This window comes from Aquarana catesbeiana, linkage group LG07 (assembly GCF_042186555.1).
Source record: "Aquarana catesbeiana isolate 2022-GZ linkage group LG07, ASM4218655v1, whole genome shotgun sequence".
Classification (NCBI taxonomy): domain Eukaryota; kingdom Metazoa; phylum Chordata; class Amphibia; order Anura; family Ranidae; genus Aquarana; species Aquarana catesbeiana.
In genome coordinates this window covers 345,544,014-345,559,943 of record NC_133330.1, presented here as the reverse complement: position 1 = coordinate 345,559,943, position 15,930 = coordinate 345,544,014, and the positions used below count along the sequence as shown (strand labels likewise).

The window sequence follows — 15,930 nt, the reverse complement described above, 5'->3', positions numbered from 1 at the left end:
CTCCCTGTGTTCATTCAGGCACAGAGCTGCGGCCCTGCCCTGCCCCCTCTCTCCTCTTTGGCTCACTGACTTTGACAGCAGTGGGAGCCAATGGCGCTTCGCCGCTGTCTCAGCCAATGAGGAGGGGAGTCCCAGACAGCTGTGGCTCTCTGGCAACATCGCTGGATTGAGATGGGCTCCGGTAAGTATTGGGGTGGGGGGGAAGGCACACAGAAGGCTTTCTATCCTAATGCATTGAATGCGCCTTCTGCCTCTTCGGCTCGGTTCACACGGGTGCGATGCGGGGAAACCCTGCGAATCCAGTGCGGGTTCCTAAATCTCTGGCGGTTCACACTGCCCTCTGCGAACCGCTGCGGGTGTCCATACAAGGTTAATGACACCCCCAGATCTGTTCACAGATCGCAGTGCGAACTGCGTGTTCAGACTGGAATCAGATCGCATGGGTGTGAACAAAAAACGGTCCTGCACCATTTTGGTCAGGATGCGATGCGACTGAATTTGCATTGCATAGACATTACATGTGATCGGTGCAAATCACATACGATGTCTGACATCGCTATAGTGTGTACCTGGGCTTACAACCACTTAAAAAAATAGAAAAAGAAATTGCGCTCAGAGGTCCGTTCAGCAGCTAACACATCAATTTACAATCTTTTTTTATTGTTATCATTGAAAGTAAAAGAAAATCTGAAATGTTGGGGTGTCCCCAGCAAAGTAATAACTGGGAAATCTTCCAATGGGGACACTAGTTCTGGGGACTGGAGGGTCCTCTTAAAAACAGGAAGTGAAGAGAAATCTTTGCAATGGGACACAGATGGTGAAAAAAAAAAAATCTTGACGGGTTATAACCCTCCCTTAATCTAAAATGGGGGGGAGTTATGCCTATAGTTCTGCTTTAAAGCAAAGGCCCTAGACCAGTGATAGTGAACCTTGGCACCCCAGATGTTTTGGAACTACATTTCCCATGATACTCCTGCACTCTGCAGTGTAGTGGAGCATCCTGGGAAATGTAGTTCCAAAACATCTGGAGTGCCAAGGTTCACCATCACTGCCCTAGAGAATAAATTGGCGGGTGTTGAAATTTTTTATGTCACACAGTAATTGCGCAGCTGTTTTTTTTTTTTTTTCAAATGCACTTTTTTTGGGGGGGGGGGGATAAAAAACGTTTTCATCGCAAAAAAAAAAATCACAGTACAGAACCCATTTTTTTTTTTTTTGTAAAATATTAACCACCTGCAGACCAGCCGCAATCATTATACTGTGGCCGGTCGGCTCGTTACCGCTAAATGCCGTGGGTGTACTACGCCGGCTCTTTTAAGAGCTATAGCAGATGCGCACGCCTGCTGCCGGCGGCCACCCACGATCGCTCCAGAGAGCCAGGATGGCATCTGTCAATGTAAACAAACAGATCCACGTTCTGACAGGGGAGTAGAGAGAGATCTGCTGTTCCTCGTGATCAGGAACAGCGATCTCTCTCCAATCAGTCCCCTTGATCACCCTCTAGTGTTAACCCCTTCCCTGCCAGTGACATTTATACAATAATCGGTGGCTATATTTATAGCACTGATCGTTGTATAAACGTCACTGGTGTCAAAAGTGTCTAATCTGTCTGCCCCAATGTCGCAGTCCTGCTAAAAATCGCTGATCACCACCATTACTAGTAAAAAAAAAAAAAAGAAAATTATAATAAAACTGCCATAAATCTTTTACCTATTTTGTAGACGCTATAACTTTTGCGCAAACCAATCAATATACGCTTATTGCGATTTATTTATTTTTAAAAAAAATGCGTAGACTACTACATATTGGCCTAAAGTGATGAAGAAATTTTTGTTTTAAAAAATTTTTGGGGATATTTATTATAGCAAAAAGTAAAAAATATAATTTTTCTTTCAAAATTGTCGGTCTTTTTTTTAAAAATTTTTTTTACATTTTTTTTTTTTTGTTTATAGCGCAAAAAGGAGAAGGACGGTTGTTTCAGATTTGTTTGGGTACAGCGTCGTACGACCGCGCAGTTGTCGGTTAAAGCGGCGCAGTGGCGTATCGCAAAAAAATGGCCTCTTCGTTTAAGGGGGGAAAATCTTCCAGTCCTTAAGTGGTGGAAGATGATGATACGCCGAGTAGATAGATACCAAACGTATCAAGCTTTAAAATTGCGTACCCCCATTCAATGGCAAGAACAATGTCAATTTTGCTATCCATAGGCGATGCTTGAAAAGCCTTCCCAGGTTTACAGAGAAGGTCTGGTGTTGGAATTACTGCCCACGATCTGACGTTTGTGGCCATACCTCACATGTGTAGGACAATTGCTGTTTGTGGGTACTTAAGTTTTATTTTATTTTTATTTAATTTTTTATTTATTCGTTTTTTTTTTTTTTTTTTTTTTTTATTATTATTTTTAGTTTGACGGCTTTAATTTTTTTTTTTTGCTTTTACAAGGAATATCAACATCCCATGTGACGGGTCCTCTTTATGGAGGGATCTATAAGACCCCAAATCCCTTAAGCGCTTAAAAACATTCAAAACGTCAAGATCTGTGTTTTCAAATGCTTTTTGACTTTTTTTTTTTTTATATGTCGGGTGAAGAGCCGATCCGGCATAACAAAAAATAGTCAGGAGCCGATCAAAGCCGATTCTGGCTGATCCCAGTACAAAGAGAGAGACGCATATATGCGGCCCTACGGGGAAAAAAAAGCTTAGCGCAGTGAGGCCGCCTTATATTCATAGTATCGGCGTGAAAGGATTAATTCGTTTGCGCACTAATTTTGTTTTTTCAGACAAAGAGGCAAACGCTGAAGATATGGAGGAAATGAAGAATAAGCTGAAGCAGGCTACAGAGCAAATCAGTGACCTGAAGGAGAGGCTGAAGACGTCCACCAGTAATGTGGAGCAGTACAGGGAGGTCGTCCTCGGCCTGGAAGAGTCTTTGAACAAAGAGAAGCAGGTAATGTAATCCCAGCACCACACATGTCTCCAACGGCTTCTACTCCTATAATTGTGAAAAAAAAAACCAATTCATCAACTGTGTAAAGTGATGATAAAAATAGCGCTAATCCACACGCCAAGAACTTTACAATCTGATTCATGTGTGTGAGATAAACCAATTCTATATACAATATCTAGAAAGTGCACTTCAGCCCCGGAAGGATTTGGCTGCTCAATGACCGGGCCGTTTTTTGCGATTCGGCACTGCGTCGCTTTAACTGACAATTGCGCGGTCGTGCGACGTTGTACCCAAACAAAAACGACGTCCTTTTTTTTTTCCCCCACAAATAGAGCTTTTTTTTTCGGTGGTGTTTAATCACCTCTGCGGTTTTTTTAGTTTTTTTGCTCTATAAACAAACGAAGAGTGACCATTTTGAAAAAAAACACTATCTTTTACGTTTTGCTATAATATGCCACTTTTTTTTTTTTTTTTTTTCTCCTCAGTTTAGGCGGATACATATTCTTCTACATATTTTTGGTAAAAAAAATTGCAATAAGCTTATTGATTGGTTTGCACAAAAGTTATAGCGTCTACAAAATAGGGGATAGATTAATGGCGTTTTTTATTTATTTTTGTTACTAGTAATGGCGGCAATCTGTTTTTTTTATTTATTTTTTTTTTTCTATCGGGACCGCGATATTGCGGCGGACAAATTAGACACACTTGACACATTTTTGGGACCATTGACAATTATACAGCGATCAGTGCTATAAAAATGCTCTGATTACTGTATAAATGACACAGGCAGGGAAGGGGTTAACACTAGAGGGCGATCAAAGGGTTAACTGTGTTCTAACTGTAGGGGGGAGGGGACTGACTAGGGGAAGAGAGACCGGTGTTAATACTTAGTATGAACACACGATCCGTCTCCTCTCCCCTGAAAGAACCGGGATTTGTTTGTTTACACACACAGATCCCGGTTCTCGCTCTGTCACGAGTGATCGCGGGTGCCCGGCGATCATCGCGCCCGCCGCGCACTCGCATCGGCTCCGGGCACACGTACCTAGTGGCCAAAAGGCGAAGCGACTTAAGGTAACGTCGTTTCGCCCAGCTGTACCATTCTACCACAGTAAAACTGCAGCGGCTGGTCGGCAACCAGTTAATATCAACTCTATACAACATACTATAAAGTTTCTGAGATAAGGTGCAGAAAAGATCAAAATATGTGCAACGGCTATACATAGCTGAGCGTGGGACTCCCTAGAGTTGGGCAGACACTCTTCAGATGTGAGTGGAATGCAGATAGTCTTTTAACAAGCCTGTGAGATTTTTTACGCTATGGAAGTTTCCTTTCTTTTTCTTTGTCTTCCCCATGATATGCTGTAATCGATGAAAGAAAAACTGTGATTCAATGACCAATCCCTCCACTGGTCTCCATTCAGTGTCCTCCACCCCTCTCTTCCAATCCCTACACTGGTCTCCATTCAGTGTCCTCCACCCCTCTCTGCCAATCCCTCCACTGTTCTCCATTCAGTGTCCTCCACCCCTCTCTACCAATCCCACCACTGGTCTCCATTCAGTGTCCTCCACCCCTCTCTGCCAATCCCTCCACTGGTCTCCATTCAGTGTCCCCCACTCCTCTCTACCAATCCCTCCACTGGCCTCCATTCAGTGTCCTCCACCCCTCTCTACCAATCCCTCCACTGGCCTCCATTCAGTGTCCTCCACCCCTCTCTACCAATCCCTCCACTGGCCTCCATTCAGTGTCCTCCACCCCTCTCTACCAATTCCTCCACTGGTCTCCATTCAGTGTCCTCCACCCCTCTCTACCTATCCCTCCACTGGTCTCCATTCAGTGTCCTCCACCCCTCTCTACCAATCCCTCCACTGGTCTCCATTCAGTGTCCTCCACTCCCTTCTGCTAATCCCTCCACTGGTCTCCATTCAGTGTCCTCCACTCCCCTCTGCTAATCCCTCCACTGGTCTCCATTCATTGTCCTCCACCCCTCTCTACCAATCCCTCCACTGGTCTCCATTCATTGTCCTCCACTCCTCTCTACCAATCCCTCCACTGGTCTCCATTCATTGTCCTCCACTCCTCTCTACCAATCCCTCCACTGGTCTCCATTCAGTGTCCTCCACCCCTCTCTGCCAATCCCTCCACTGGTCTCCATTCAGTGTCCTCCACCCCTCTCTGCCAATCCCTCCACTGGCCTCCATTCAGTGTCCTCCACTCCTCTCTACCAATCCCTCCACTGACGTCCATTCAGTGTCCTCCACCCCTCTCTACCAATCCCTCCACTGACCTCCATTCAGTGTCCTCCACCCCTCTCTACCAATCCCTCCACTGGTCTCCATTTAATGTCCTCCACCCCTCTCTACCAATTCCTCCACTGGTCTCCATTCAGTGTCCTCCACCCCTCTCTGCCAATCCCTCCACTGGCCTCCATTCAGTATCCTCCACCTCTCTCTACCAATCCCTCCACTGGTCTCCATTCAGTGTCCTCCACCCCTCTCTACCAATCCCTCCACTGGTCTCCATTCAGTGTCCTCCACCCCTCTCTACCAATCCCTCCACTGGTCTCCATTCAGTGTCCTCCACCCCTCTCTACCAATCCCTCCACTGGTCTCCATTCAGTGTCCTCCACCCCTCTCTACCAATCTCTCCACTGGTCTCCATTCAGTGTCCTCCACCCCTCTGCTAATCCCTCCACTGGTCTCCATTTAGTGCCCTCCACCCCTCTCTACCAATCCCTCCACTGGTCTCCATTCAGTGTCCTCCACCCCTCTCTACCAATCCCTCCACTGGTCTCCATTCAGTGTCCTCCACCCCTCTCTACCAATCTCTCCACTGGTCTCCATTCAGTGTCCTCCACCCCTCTCTGCCAATCCCTCCACTGGCCTCCATTCAGTATCCTCCACCTCTCTCTACCAATCCCTCCACTGGTCTCCATTTAGTGCCCTCCACCCCTCTCTACCAATCCCTCCACTGGTCTCCATTCAGTGTCCTCCACCCCTCTCTACCAATCCCTCCACTGGTCTCCATTCAGTGTCCTCCACCCCTCTCTACCAATCCCTCCACTGGTCTCCATTCAGTGTCCTCCACCCCTCTCTACCAATCTCTCCACTGGTCTCCATTCAGTGTCCTCCACCCCTCTGCTAATCCCTCCACTGGTCTCCATTTAGTGCCCTCCACCCCTCTCTACCAATCCCTCCACTGGTCTCCATTCAGTGTCCTCCACCCCTCTCTACCAATCCCTCCACTGGTCTCCATTCAGTGTCCTCCACCCCTCTCTACCAATCCCTCCACTGGTCTCCATTCAGTGTCCTCCACCCCTCTCTACCAATCTCTCCACTGGTCTCCATTCAGTGTCCTCCACCCCTCTCTACCAATCCCTCCACTGGTCTCCATTCAGTGTCCTCCACCCCTCTCTGCCAATCCTTCCACTGGTCTCCATTCAGTGTCCTCCACCCCTCTCTACCAATCCCTCCACTGGTCTCCATTCAGTGTCCTCCACTTCCGCTCATCAAACAAATTCGTTTCAAAATACTAACAACTTACAAAGCCATCCACAACTCTGCTCCCAGCTACATCACTACACTAATCTGGTCTCAAAATACCAACCAAGCCGCTCTCTTCGTTCCTCCCAGGACCTCTTGCTCTCCAGCTCTCTCATCACCGCTTCCCGTTGCTCACTTCCAGGACTTTTCCAGAGCCTCTCCCATCCTCTGGAACTCCCTACTTTAGTCTGTCTGACTATCTCCTACTCCTCTCTTCAGAGAAGCCTATCTTGCCTTTTATCTAACAACTGAGCTTTTATTTTCTTCACCAGCTCATCCCCCCCATTCTTACCTTCTGTATCACTTGACCCTCCCTCTTAGATTGTAAGCTCTAAGGATCAGCACCCTCTGATCCCCCCTGTATTGAATTGTATTGTATCTGTACAGTCTGCTCTCATGTTGTGAAGTGCTGTGCAGTCTGTTGGCGATATATAAATCCTGTATAATAATAACCACTTCCATACCGGGCCTTTTCTGAAACTTTTTGTTTACAAGTTTAATTCAGTATTTTTTTTCTAGAAAATTACTCGGAACCCCCAAACATTATATATTGTTGTTTTTTTTTTAGCAGAGACTCAAGGGAATCAAGTGGTGGTTGTTGCAACTTTTTACGTCACGCGGTATTTGCGCAGCAATTTATCAAACGGGTTTTTTTTGGGAAAAAAAGTTTCATGAATTTAAAAAAAAAAGGGGTAAAGTTAAGTTAGCCCAATTTTTTTTATATAATGTGAAAGATGATGTTAAGTAAATGGATACCCAACATGTCACGCTTTAAAATTGCACACACTCGTGGAATGGAGCCAAACTTCGGTACTTAAAAATCCCCATAGGCGATGCTTTAACATTTTTTACAGGTTACAAGTTTAGAGCTACAGAGGAGGTCTAGGGCTAGAATTATTGCTCTCGCTATATCGCATGTGGCGATGCCTCACGTGTCATTTGAACGCTGTTTACGTATGTGGGTGCGACTTGCGTATGCATTTGCTTCTATACATGGGGACGGGGGCTCTTTAAATTTATTGTATTTTACTTTTATTTTTTTATTTTTACGTTTTTTCTTTTAGATCACTTTTATTCCCATTACAAGGAATGTAAACATCGCTTGTAATAGGAATAGTGCGTGACCGGGCCTCCATTATGGAGAGATGTGGTGTCTATAAGACTCCACATCTTTCCTCCAGGCTGGAAAGACTGAGATCAAAAAAAAAAAAAAAATTGAACGATCTCTGGCTTTCCAGCCGATTCCCTGGCATTGTTTACTTCCGCCAGCCCAGACGTGATGTCATAACATCGCGCCTGGGCCTCCGAGGGTCATAGAGATGACTGGGGACCATCTGGTCAACGAAAATCGCTATGATCAACGTCCGGTGGCGGATTCATTCTCCAGCTCACAGATTATGCGGGTTGGTAGAAGCACCGGTGTGGGGGGGGGTTAGTGGGGAATAGGAAACGTCTCCTCCTGCCGCCTGTAAGAACACTGTAGTGGCTGAACTGCCGCTGTGATTGTTCTTACGGTGCACAGAATCGCCGGCTGTAAAAGATATCTGAATGATGTCAGCAGCTGCACCCATCATTCAGATATCCCCACTCAGTCAATGACGTCATACGAAGTCCTTGGGCTGGAAGTGGCTAATATATAAATCCTGTATAATAATATATTATACAGGATTTATATATTATACAGGATTTATTATTTATTATTTTGCAGGATTAATAATATGTAAATCTTGAATAATATATAAATCCTGTATAATAATAATATATAAATCCTGTATAATAATAATAATAATAATATATAAATCTTGTATAATATTTGAGTGGAGTTCGGCCTTGGTTCCATTTTATGTATCTTGAGCATTTACTGTTTTGTCAGGGAAAAGGTTTTGTTGGCGTTCATCTTCTCACCGATCTTTATTCCTCCGTTACATAACTTGTTTTCTCTCTAGTGATGTGAAAGATCTTTTGAGATTTGGTTGCACTGTGTGTAGAGCAACATCATCTTAATTTGATGGGAACAATATATTATGCAGCTGTTATACATTTGTTTTAGATTTCGTACTTCTGTTCAATAGGTGACTGATGAAACCCGTAAAACTATAGAAGCACGCATGAAAGAAGCCACAGAGTACCAGTCACAGCTTGAGAAGAAGCTGATGGAAGCGGAGAAAGAGAAGCAAGAACTTCGAGATGAGAAACATAAAGCTGTGGAGAACCTGGAGCAGCAGGTATGAGTTTTACTTTTACTGGTCCTGGGTGAGAGCGAGTTGCTGAGGGTGACAATGCTGGTGGCTGCGGGCAAACTCTGGGGCAGCGTTGTCACACCTTACTAGGAAATGACTATGGGGGGAAATTCAATAGAGGTTTTGAACCCCAAAAAAAAGCCTATACAGAAATTTGTAATGAGCAATTTTTCTTTTTTCCTTCTTCCTTCTTCTTTCTTCTTCTTCTTTCTTTTTCCTTCTTCTTCCTTTGTTCCTTTTTCTTCTTCTTTCTTCTTCTTCTTCCTCCTTCCTCCTTCTTCCTTCTTTTTCCTTCTTCTTCCTTCTTCTTCCTTCTTCTTCCTTCTTCTTCCTTCTCTTTCCTTCTTTTTCCTTCTTTTTCCTTCTTTTTCCTTTTTCTTTCTTCTTCTTTTTTCTTCCTTCTTCTTTCTTCTTCCTTGTTCCTTTTTCTTTCTTCTTCTTTCTTCTTCCTCCTTTTTCCTTCTTTTTCCTTTTTCTTCCTTGTTCCTTTTTCTTTTTTTCTTCTTCTTTCTTCTTCCTTCTTCTTCGTTGCGGTCTTTGTACCAGTGGGGAAATTATCATTCAAGAGGAGATAGTCAACCCCCCCCCCCCCCAAAAAAAAAAATGCCGTATTTTTCGCTCCATAAGACGCACCTCGGTTTTAGAGGAGGAAAACAAAAAAAAATTCTGAACCAAATGGTGCACGAAAATATTTAATGAAATATAACAGAATAATATTTCTACACTGATCCCCAATGTAAGGGGGCACCCTACACTGATCTCCAATGTAAGGGGGCACCCTACACTGATCCCCAATGTAAGGGGGCACCCTACACTGATCCCCAATGTAGGGGGGCACCCTACACTGATCCCCAATGTAAGGGGGCACCCTACACTGATCCCCAATGTAAGGGGGCACCCTACACTGATCCCCAATGTAAGGGGGCACCCTACACTGATCCCCAATGTAAGGGGGCACCCTACACTGATCCCCAATGTAAGGGGGCACCCTACACTGATCCCCAATGTAAGGGGGCACCCTACACTGATCCCCAATGTAAGGGGGCACCCTACACTGATCCCCAATGTAAGGGGGCACCGTACACTGATCCCCAATGTAAGGGGGCACCCTACACTGATCCCCAATGTAACAGGTGTATTTACAGTAAACTCCCTCATCTCTCTGCTCATATCTGCATTCTTTTCTGCCCCTCTAACTCTGAAAACTTCTGTCCACTCTGCAAGTGCAGTATGTGGTCGGAGGCTCAATGGGAGTAGAAGTGGCTGTTTACATCCTCCTAGGTGGGTTGCCAACCTAAGTTACATATAAATGCCCGCACGATTTACATATAAACAGCGGGCAATTTACATGTGGATGCTGAACCTGTGGGGGTTAATTACAGAACAATACTTTGTGTTTCTCTCCATTTAGCAGCTGAAGGAGGGGGAGAAACAGCCTTTCAGCTGGTGCAGAAAACCTGCACAGGGCATTGTTCTGCCGCCACAATGATTCCCCATCAGCAGCCCTGCTGGTCAATAGTTGCTCCAAAAGACGCACAAACTTTCCCCCCATTTTTTTGGGGGGGGAGTGTGTCTTATGGAGTAAAAAATACAGTAAGTCGGCCGTTACAATTCCTGTAGCGGCTGACTTTTAATATACGGCCATTTTACCAGTCCAGGGATCCAGCGCCGTCCTCCCCCGAGCCAATTCTTCAATGGGCTTTGAGTCCAGGCAGAGAACTTCCGCTCTGATCACTGTGGAAGTGGTAGCTGGTACCTATTAAAGCCAAGACTAAGACCTTATAGGCTGTAACGCATCAACTGACTTAATCTGCATTTGCTGGGGCTATTCAATAAAATTAAGAAATTTTAAGAGCAACAATTGGAGTACGGATCATTTTTTCAACATTACTTCACCAGTGACTGTGGATCGAGCACCTGGGAGCTCTGCTGTCTATGCGGTGTATGGGTAGTAGCACTGACTTTTCTGTTTTATACCTATTAAAACCAACCCCCTCCAAAAAAAAATAATGCCAAATGTTAGAGGAGAGGGGAAGGAGGAAACCAAGAGCAACTTCCCTTTTTGGGTGAAGTCCCAGAGAAGGAACAGGAAGTTGGTGTTCCAAAGTGGGGGGAGCTGCTGTCTTAGACATTTGCACCCATTGCGAGATTTCTCCTTCCCTTGTGTTCTGGGGACAACTACAGCGGAACCTTGGTTTACGAGTAACGCGGTTAACGAAAGTTTTGAAAGACTAGCAACTTTTTTTTTTTTAAATCCTGACTCTGTTTGCAAGTGTCTCGCAAAATGAGCAGCATTCAAGCCAATGGGGTGTGCAGTACCGCATTTGGCCAGACGTGTGGGGGGCGCCGGTGACGTGAGGAACGGTTCAGAGCCGTTTGGAAATACTTGGAAACACTCAGAAATACTCCCTTCCCAAGTGTTACTGACCCTTTCTAAAGGGGTTTCCGAGCTGTCCCTGAGTATTTTGGGGGCTCTCTGCCCCCCCCACCTCTGGCTACATGCAGTATTGCATGCAATGGAAGTCAATGCGGAACAAATTATCTTCGTTTCCATTGACTTCTATGGGGAAACTCGCTTTGATATGCGAGTGCTTTGGATTACAAGCATTCTTCTGGAACGGATTATACTCGTAATCAAAGGTTCTACTGTATACGATTTTGGATCCCCCCCTTACCTTTCTTAATGCCGCTGGTCACCAGTACAGATGGTGGTAAATCTCTCCAATGGGTGCACACAGTAATAGGAAAACTTGACTGAGAATCTCACCCTCTCTCAATCCATAATTTAAAATGTATGTGGGGGGGGGGCGCAAAGGTTACATATAGCGATTTTAATTCATTTTAAAATTTTCTCTTCAAATGATAATCAGCTGGTAATTATGCATACATTTCTATAGCGATCTCCACCAATAGCCAGAACAGCAGCACCTGTCTGTGGGGCGATTATCCCTCCTTGTTTATACACATTAGCAGATCTCTGTGTAAGTTACTTGCTGTGTCGGCGTTTCTCTGTTTTGCGGTGGAAATGAAGTATCCTCCATGTAAGATGTTATAACTTGTTTCCCTCCAGTTATCGCAGCTGAAGCAGAGTCTCTCCAGTCTGCAAGCGGAAGTTCAGTCTGCTCTTCAGAGGGCTGCAACTGCTACAAATAATGAACAGAAAGCCAAACAGGACTGTCAGGAGCAAGTGAGTTATAAAGGATCTGAACATTTTGGTGGTGAAAGGACTTGGCTTCATCTTGGTGGGACTCAAAAAAAAAAAAAAAAAAAAAATTAATAAGATCCAGAGAAACCCAATTCCTCTGATTGTGCCCGACCCTGGGATGTGTGTGAGTTGTGCAGATTGTGGACGGATGTGTATAATTTCTCCTCTTTGCTGTTCTTAGGAAGAATGTGATAAATCCATGTATGGAGCACCATCATTATGTCCTATTATAAGACCTCACCATTGTATTTATTACAGCCATTTATATAGTGCAGAGAATTTATGCAGCACTTTATGTACTGTACATTCACATCGGCCCCTGCTGCCCCCCCCACCACACACACACACACACCCCCCACCCCACCCACGCACACCCCCCCCACCCCACCCACGCACACCCACCCCACCCCACCCACGCACACCCACCCCCCACACACACACACTCCAGTCACCTGATCAAGCTCCCCTGTGTCAGCCAGCAGTGGCTGCGGGGGAGAGGATGAAGTGGCAACTATTGCTGGGACATGGGAGCCTATGGGTGATGTCATCACTCCCAAAATTCCCAGCTGTTGTTGAGCGCTCTCTCCTCTCCAGCTGCGGCTTGCTGACACAGGATCACGTGACCAAACCGGTGCACGCTAAAAATGAGTAAGGCCCCTTTCACATGAGGCGGACTCCGTTTCTACGGAGCCCGCCTCGGTCCGCCGGCTCAGCGGGAGATCTATCCGTTGATCTCCGCTGAGCCGGTGGATGACAGGTCCCTCTCTGCTCACTGAGCGGACATCCGACGCTCCATAGACTAACATGGAGCGCCCGTTCAGGTCCGCCGTCAAAACTGACAGGCGGACCTGAACGGTCCGATCGTGTGAAAGGGGCCTAAGTATATACAATTTTTTTTTTTTTTTTTTTCACACAGGGTAGTCAGCAAGGAAACATGTTTAACTACTTAAGGACCGAGCCTCGTTCTGAGATTTGGTGTTTACAAGTTAACCACTTAAGGACCAGCCTTGTTTTGGATTTAAGGTGTTTACATGTTTAAAACAGGTTTTTGCTAGAAAATTACTTAGAACCCCCCAAACATTATATATTGTTTTTTTTTTTCCTACCACCCTAGAGAATAAAATGGCGGTCATTGCAATACTTTCTTTCACACCGTATTTGCGCAGCCGTCTTACAAGCGCACTTTTTTGAATAAAAAAAATTAGACAACAGTAAAGTTAGCCCAATTTTTTTTTTTTTATATTGTGAAAGATAATGTTACGCCGAGTAAATTGATACCCAACATGGCACGCTTCAAAAGTGCGCCCGCTCGTGGAATGGCGTCAAACTTTTACCCTCAAAAATATCCATAGGCGACGTTTAAAAAATTCTACAGGTTGCATGCTTTGCGTTACAGAGGAGATCTAGGGCTAGAATTATTACTCTCGCTCTACCGATCGCGGCGGTACCTCACATGTGTGGTTTGACCACCGTTTTCATATGCAGGCGCTACTCGCATATGCGTTCGCTTCTGCGCACGAGCTCGTCGGGACGGGGCATTTTAAAATTTTTTTAAAATGTATTTTTCTTATTTATTTTACATGATTTTATTTTTACACTGTTTAAAAAAAAAAAAAATTGTCACTTTTATTCCTATTACAATGTAAACATCCCTTGTAATAGAAAAAATCATGACAGGTCCTCTTAAATGTGAGATCTGGGGGGTCAAAAAGACTTCAGATCTCATATTTACACTAAAATGCAATAAAAAAAAAAGTCATTTAAAAAAATGACATTGAAAAAATTGTGCCTTTTAAGAGGCGTGGGCGGAAGTGACGTTTTGACGTCGCTTCCGCCCTGCAGTGTCATGGAGACGAGTAGGCTCCATCTTAGCCTCACTCGTCTCCATGTACAACAAGGGGACAGACGCGATCGCCTCCGCCGCTACCGACGGCTCCGGTAAGCGGCGGAGGGCACTGGATCGCAGGAGGAGGGGGGTCCCTCTCCCGCCACCGATAAAAGTGATCTCGTGGCGAATCCGCCGCAGGGACCACTTTTATCCTGTAGCCGACCGCCGCACGAAAACGGGGATACTGGGGGTTATGGCAGCTAGCTGCTGCCATAACGACGATATCTGCCGCCAAACTTAGGATGTACATCGGCATGCAGCGGTCGGCAAGTGGCTAAAAACAGGTTTTTTTTGCTAGAAAATTACATGGAAAATATATCTTTTTTTTTTTTTTTTTTTCCTAACACCCTAGATCAGTGATGGCGAACCTCGGCACACCAGATGTTTTGGAACTACATTTCCCATGATGCTCTGGCACTATGCAATGTAGTTGAGCATCATGGGAAATGTAGTTCCAAAACATCTGGGGTGTCAAGGTTCTTCATCACTGCTCTAGAGAATAAAATAGCGGTCGTTGCAATACTTTCTGTCAGACTGTATTTTTGCAGCGGTCTTACAGGTGTACTTTTTTTCCCTGGAAAAAAATACACTTTTTTTAATTAAAAAATAAGACAACAGTAAAGTTAGCCCTATTTTTTATTTATTTTTATTTATTTAGATTGTGAAATATGATGTTATGCCAAATAAATTGATACCTAACATGTCACGTTTCAAAATTGCACCCGCTCGTGGAATGGCGACAAACTTTTACCCTTAACCTCCATAGGCGACGTTTTAAAAAATTTGACGTTTAAAAAATTATTGGCGGCGGGTTTCCTCTCCCGCTGCCAATAAAAGTGATCTTGTGGTGAATCCGCCACAGAGACCACTTTTATCTGAAACCGGACTGCTCACTGAAGAAGAGGATACCGGGGTTATGGTAGCTGCTGCCATAACAAAGATATCCCTCTTCAAAGTACTGACGTATAACAACGGTGGGCGGGTCCGTAAGTGGTTAAAACTAGTTGGTTGGGTTTAGCCTGGAACTCCAACCAACCAGGATGTATTGTCCGTGTAGAAGGAAATGGGAGTATGGGGAGGAAACCCACACAAGAAGAACATGCAGACTCCATGCAGGTAGTGTCCAGTCTAACTTAAGCCAAGGACCTCAGTAGGGAACACGGGGCTGGTTCTGCTCCCCGCTCTTTAAGGAGCATGAGTGTTTGGAGAACTGTGCAGGGAGCAGGGGGGGGGAGTTGGCCTGCTGGAGGCCATAAGGCTGTCAGCACCAGGGCAGCTTCTTACTGTTATACCTCGTACACACAGGGTGTCTGTTCTGCCTCTCTGAACACCAGAACTCCTAGGAGGAGAAATGCATTGCACACGCATTATAGACCTGTCATGCTTTGATGCATATTTATTCTGCCCATTGGAATACATTAGCGCTAAAACCCCAGACACGTCCAGCATTTAGGTGCACCTAGAATTTTTCTGCTCTTCAGCTCCTCTACTGAACACACCTTAACTGGGTTTTTTCATCCTGTAAACACTCCACTTCTTCTAATACCTTTTAAATGTCTGTGTGTGTGTCTGTGTGTGTGTCTGTGTGTGTGTGTGTGTCTGTGTGTGTGTCTGTGTGTGTGTCTGTGTGTGTGTCTGTGTGTGTGTGTGTGTCTGTCTGTGTGTCTGTCTGTGTGTGTGTCTGTCTGTGTGTGTGCGTGTCTGTGTGTGTGCGTGTCTGTGTGTGTGCGTGTCTGTGTGTGTGCGTGTCTGTGTGTGTGCGTGTCTGTGTGTGTGCGTGTCTGTGTGTGTGCGTGTCTGTGTGTCTGTGTGTGTGTGTCTGTGTGTGTGTGTGTCTGTGTGCGTCTGTGTGTCTGTGCTTCTGTGTGTGTGTGTGTGTGTGTGCATGGACATGGAGGCGCTTTTACAGGCTAAGCTCTCAACACCTGTAAAAGCTGTGTGTGCACGAGGCCCGATCCGATAATCGCAGGTTAAAAAGCCATTTTCTTATTATGCAAGTCTGACTGCATAACCAGTATAAAGAACGGACTTCTGCTGGGATTGCAGCAATCCTAGGAGGAGGGACACTGTAGATCAGGGTTTCTAGGCCAGGGTTCCGGAGAGGTTTTTG

At 45.3% G+C, this 15,930-nt stretch overlaps 1 protein-coding gene across 1 annotated transcript in view; it reads left to right on the top strand.

Annotated features, from left to right (window-relative positions):
* The window catches only part of TPR (translocated promoter region, nuclear basket protein), a gene marked incomplete at its 5' end in the record, with an annotated part of 137,647 nt that overhangs the window by 47,846 nt on the left and 73,871 nt on the right, over positions 1-15,930 (top strand). Inside the window, 3 exon segments of the mRNA XM_073593991.1 lie at positions 2,778-2,944; positions 8,560-8,712; positions 11,798-11,914. Of these exon segments, the coding sequence (XP_073450092.1) occupies positions 2,778-2,944; positions 8,560-8,712; positions 11,798-11,914 (437 nt within the window).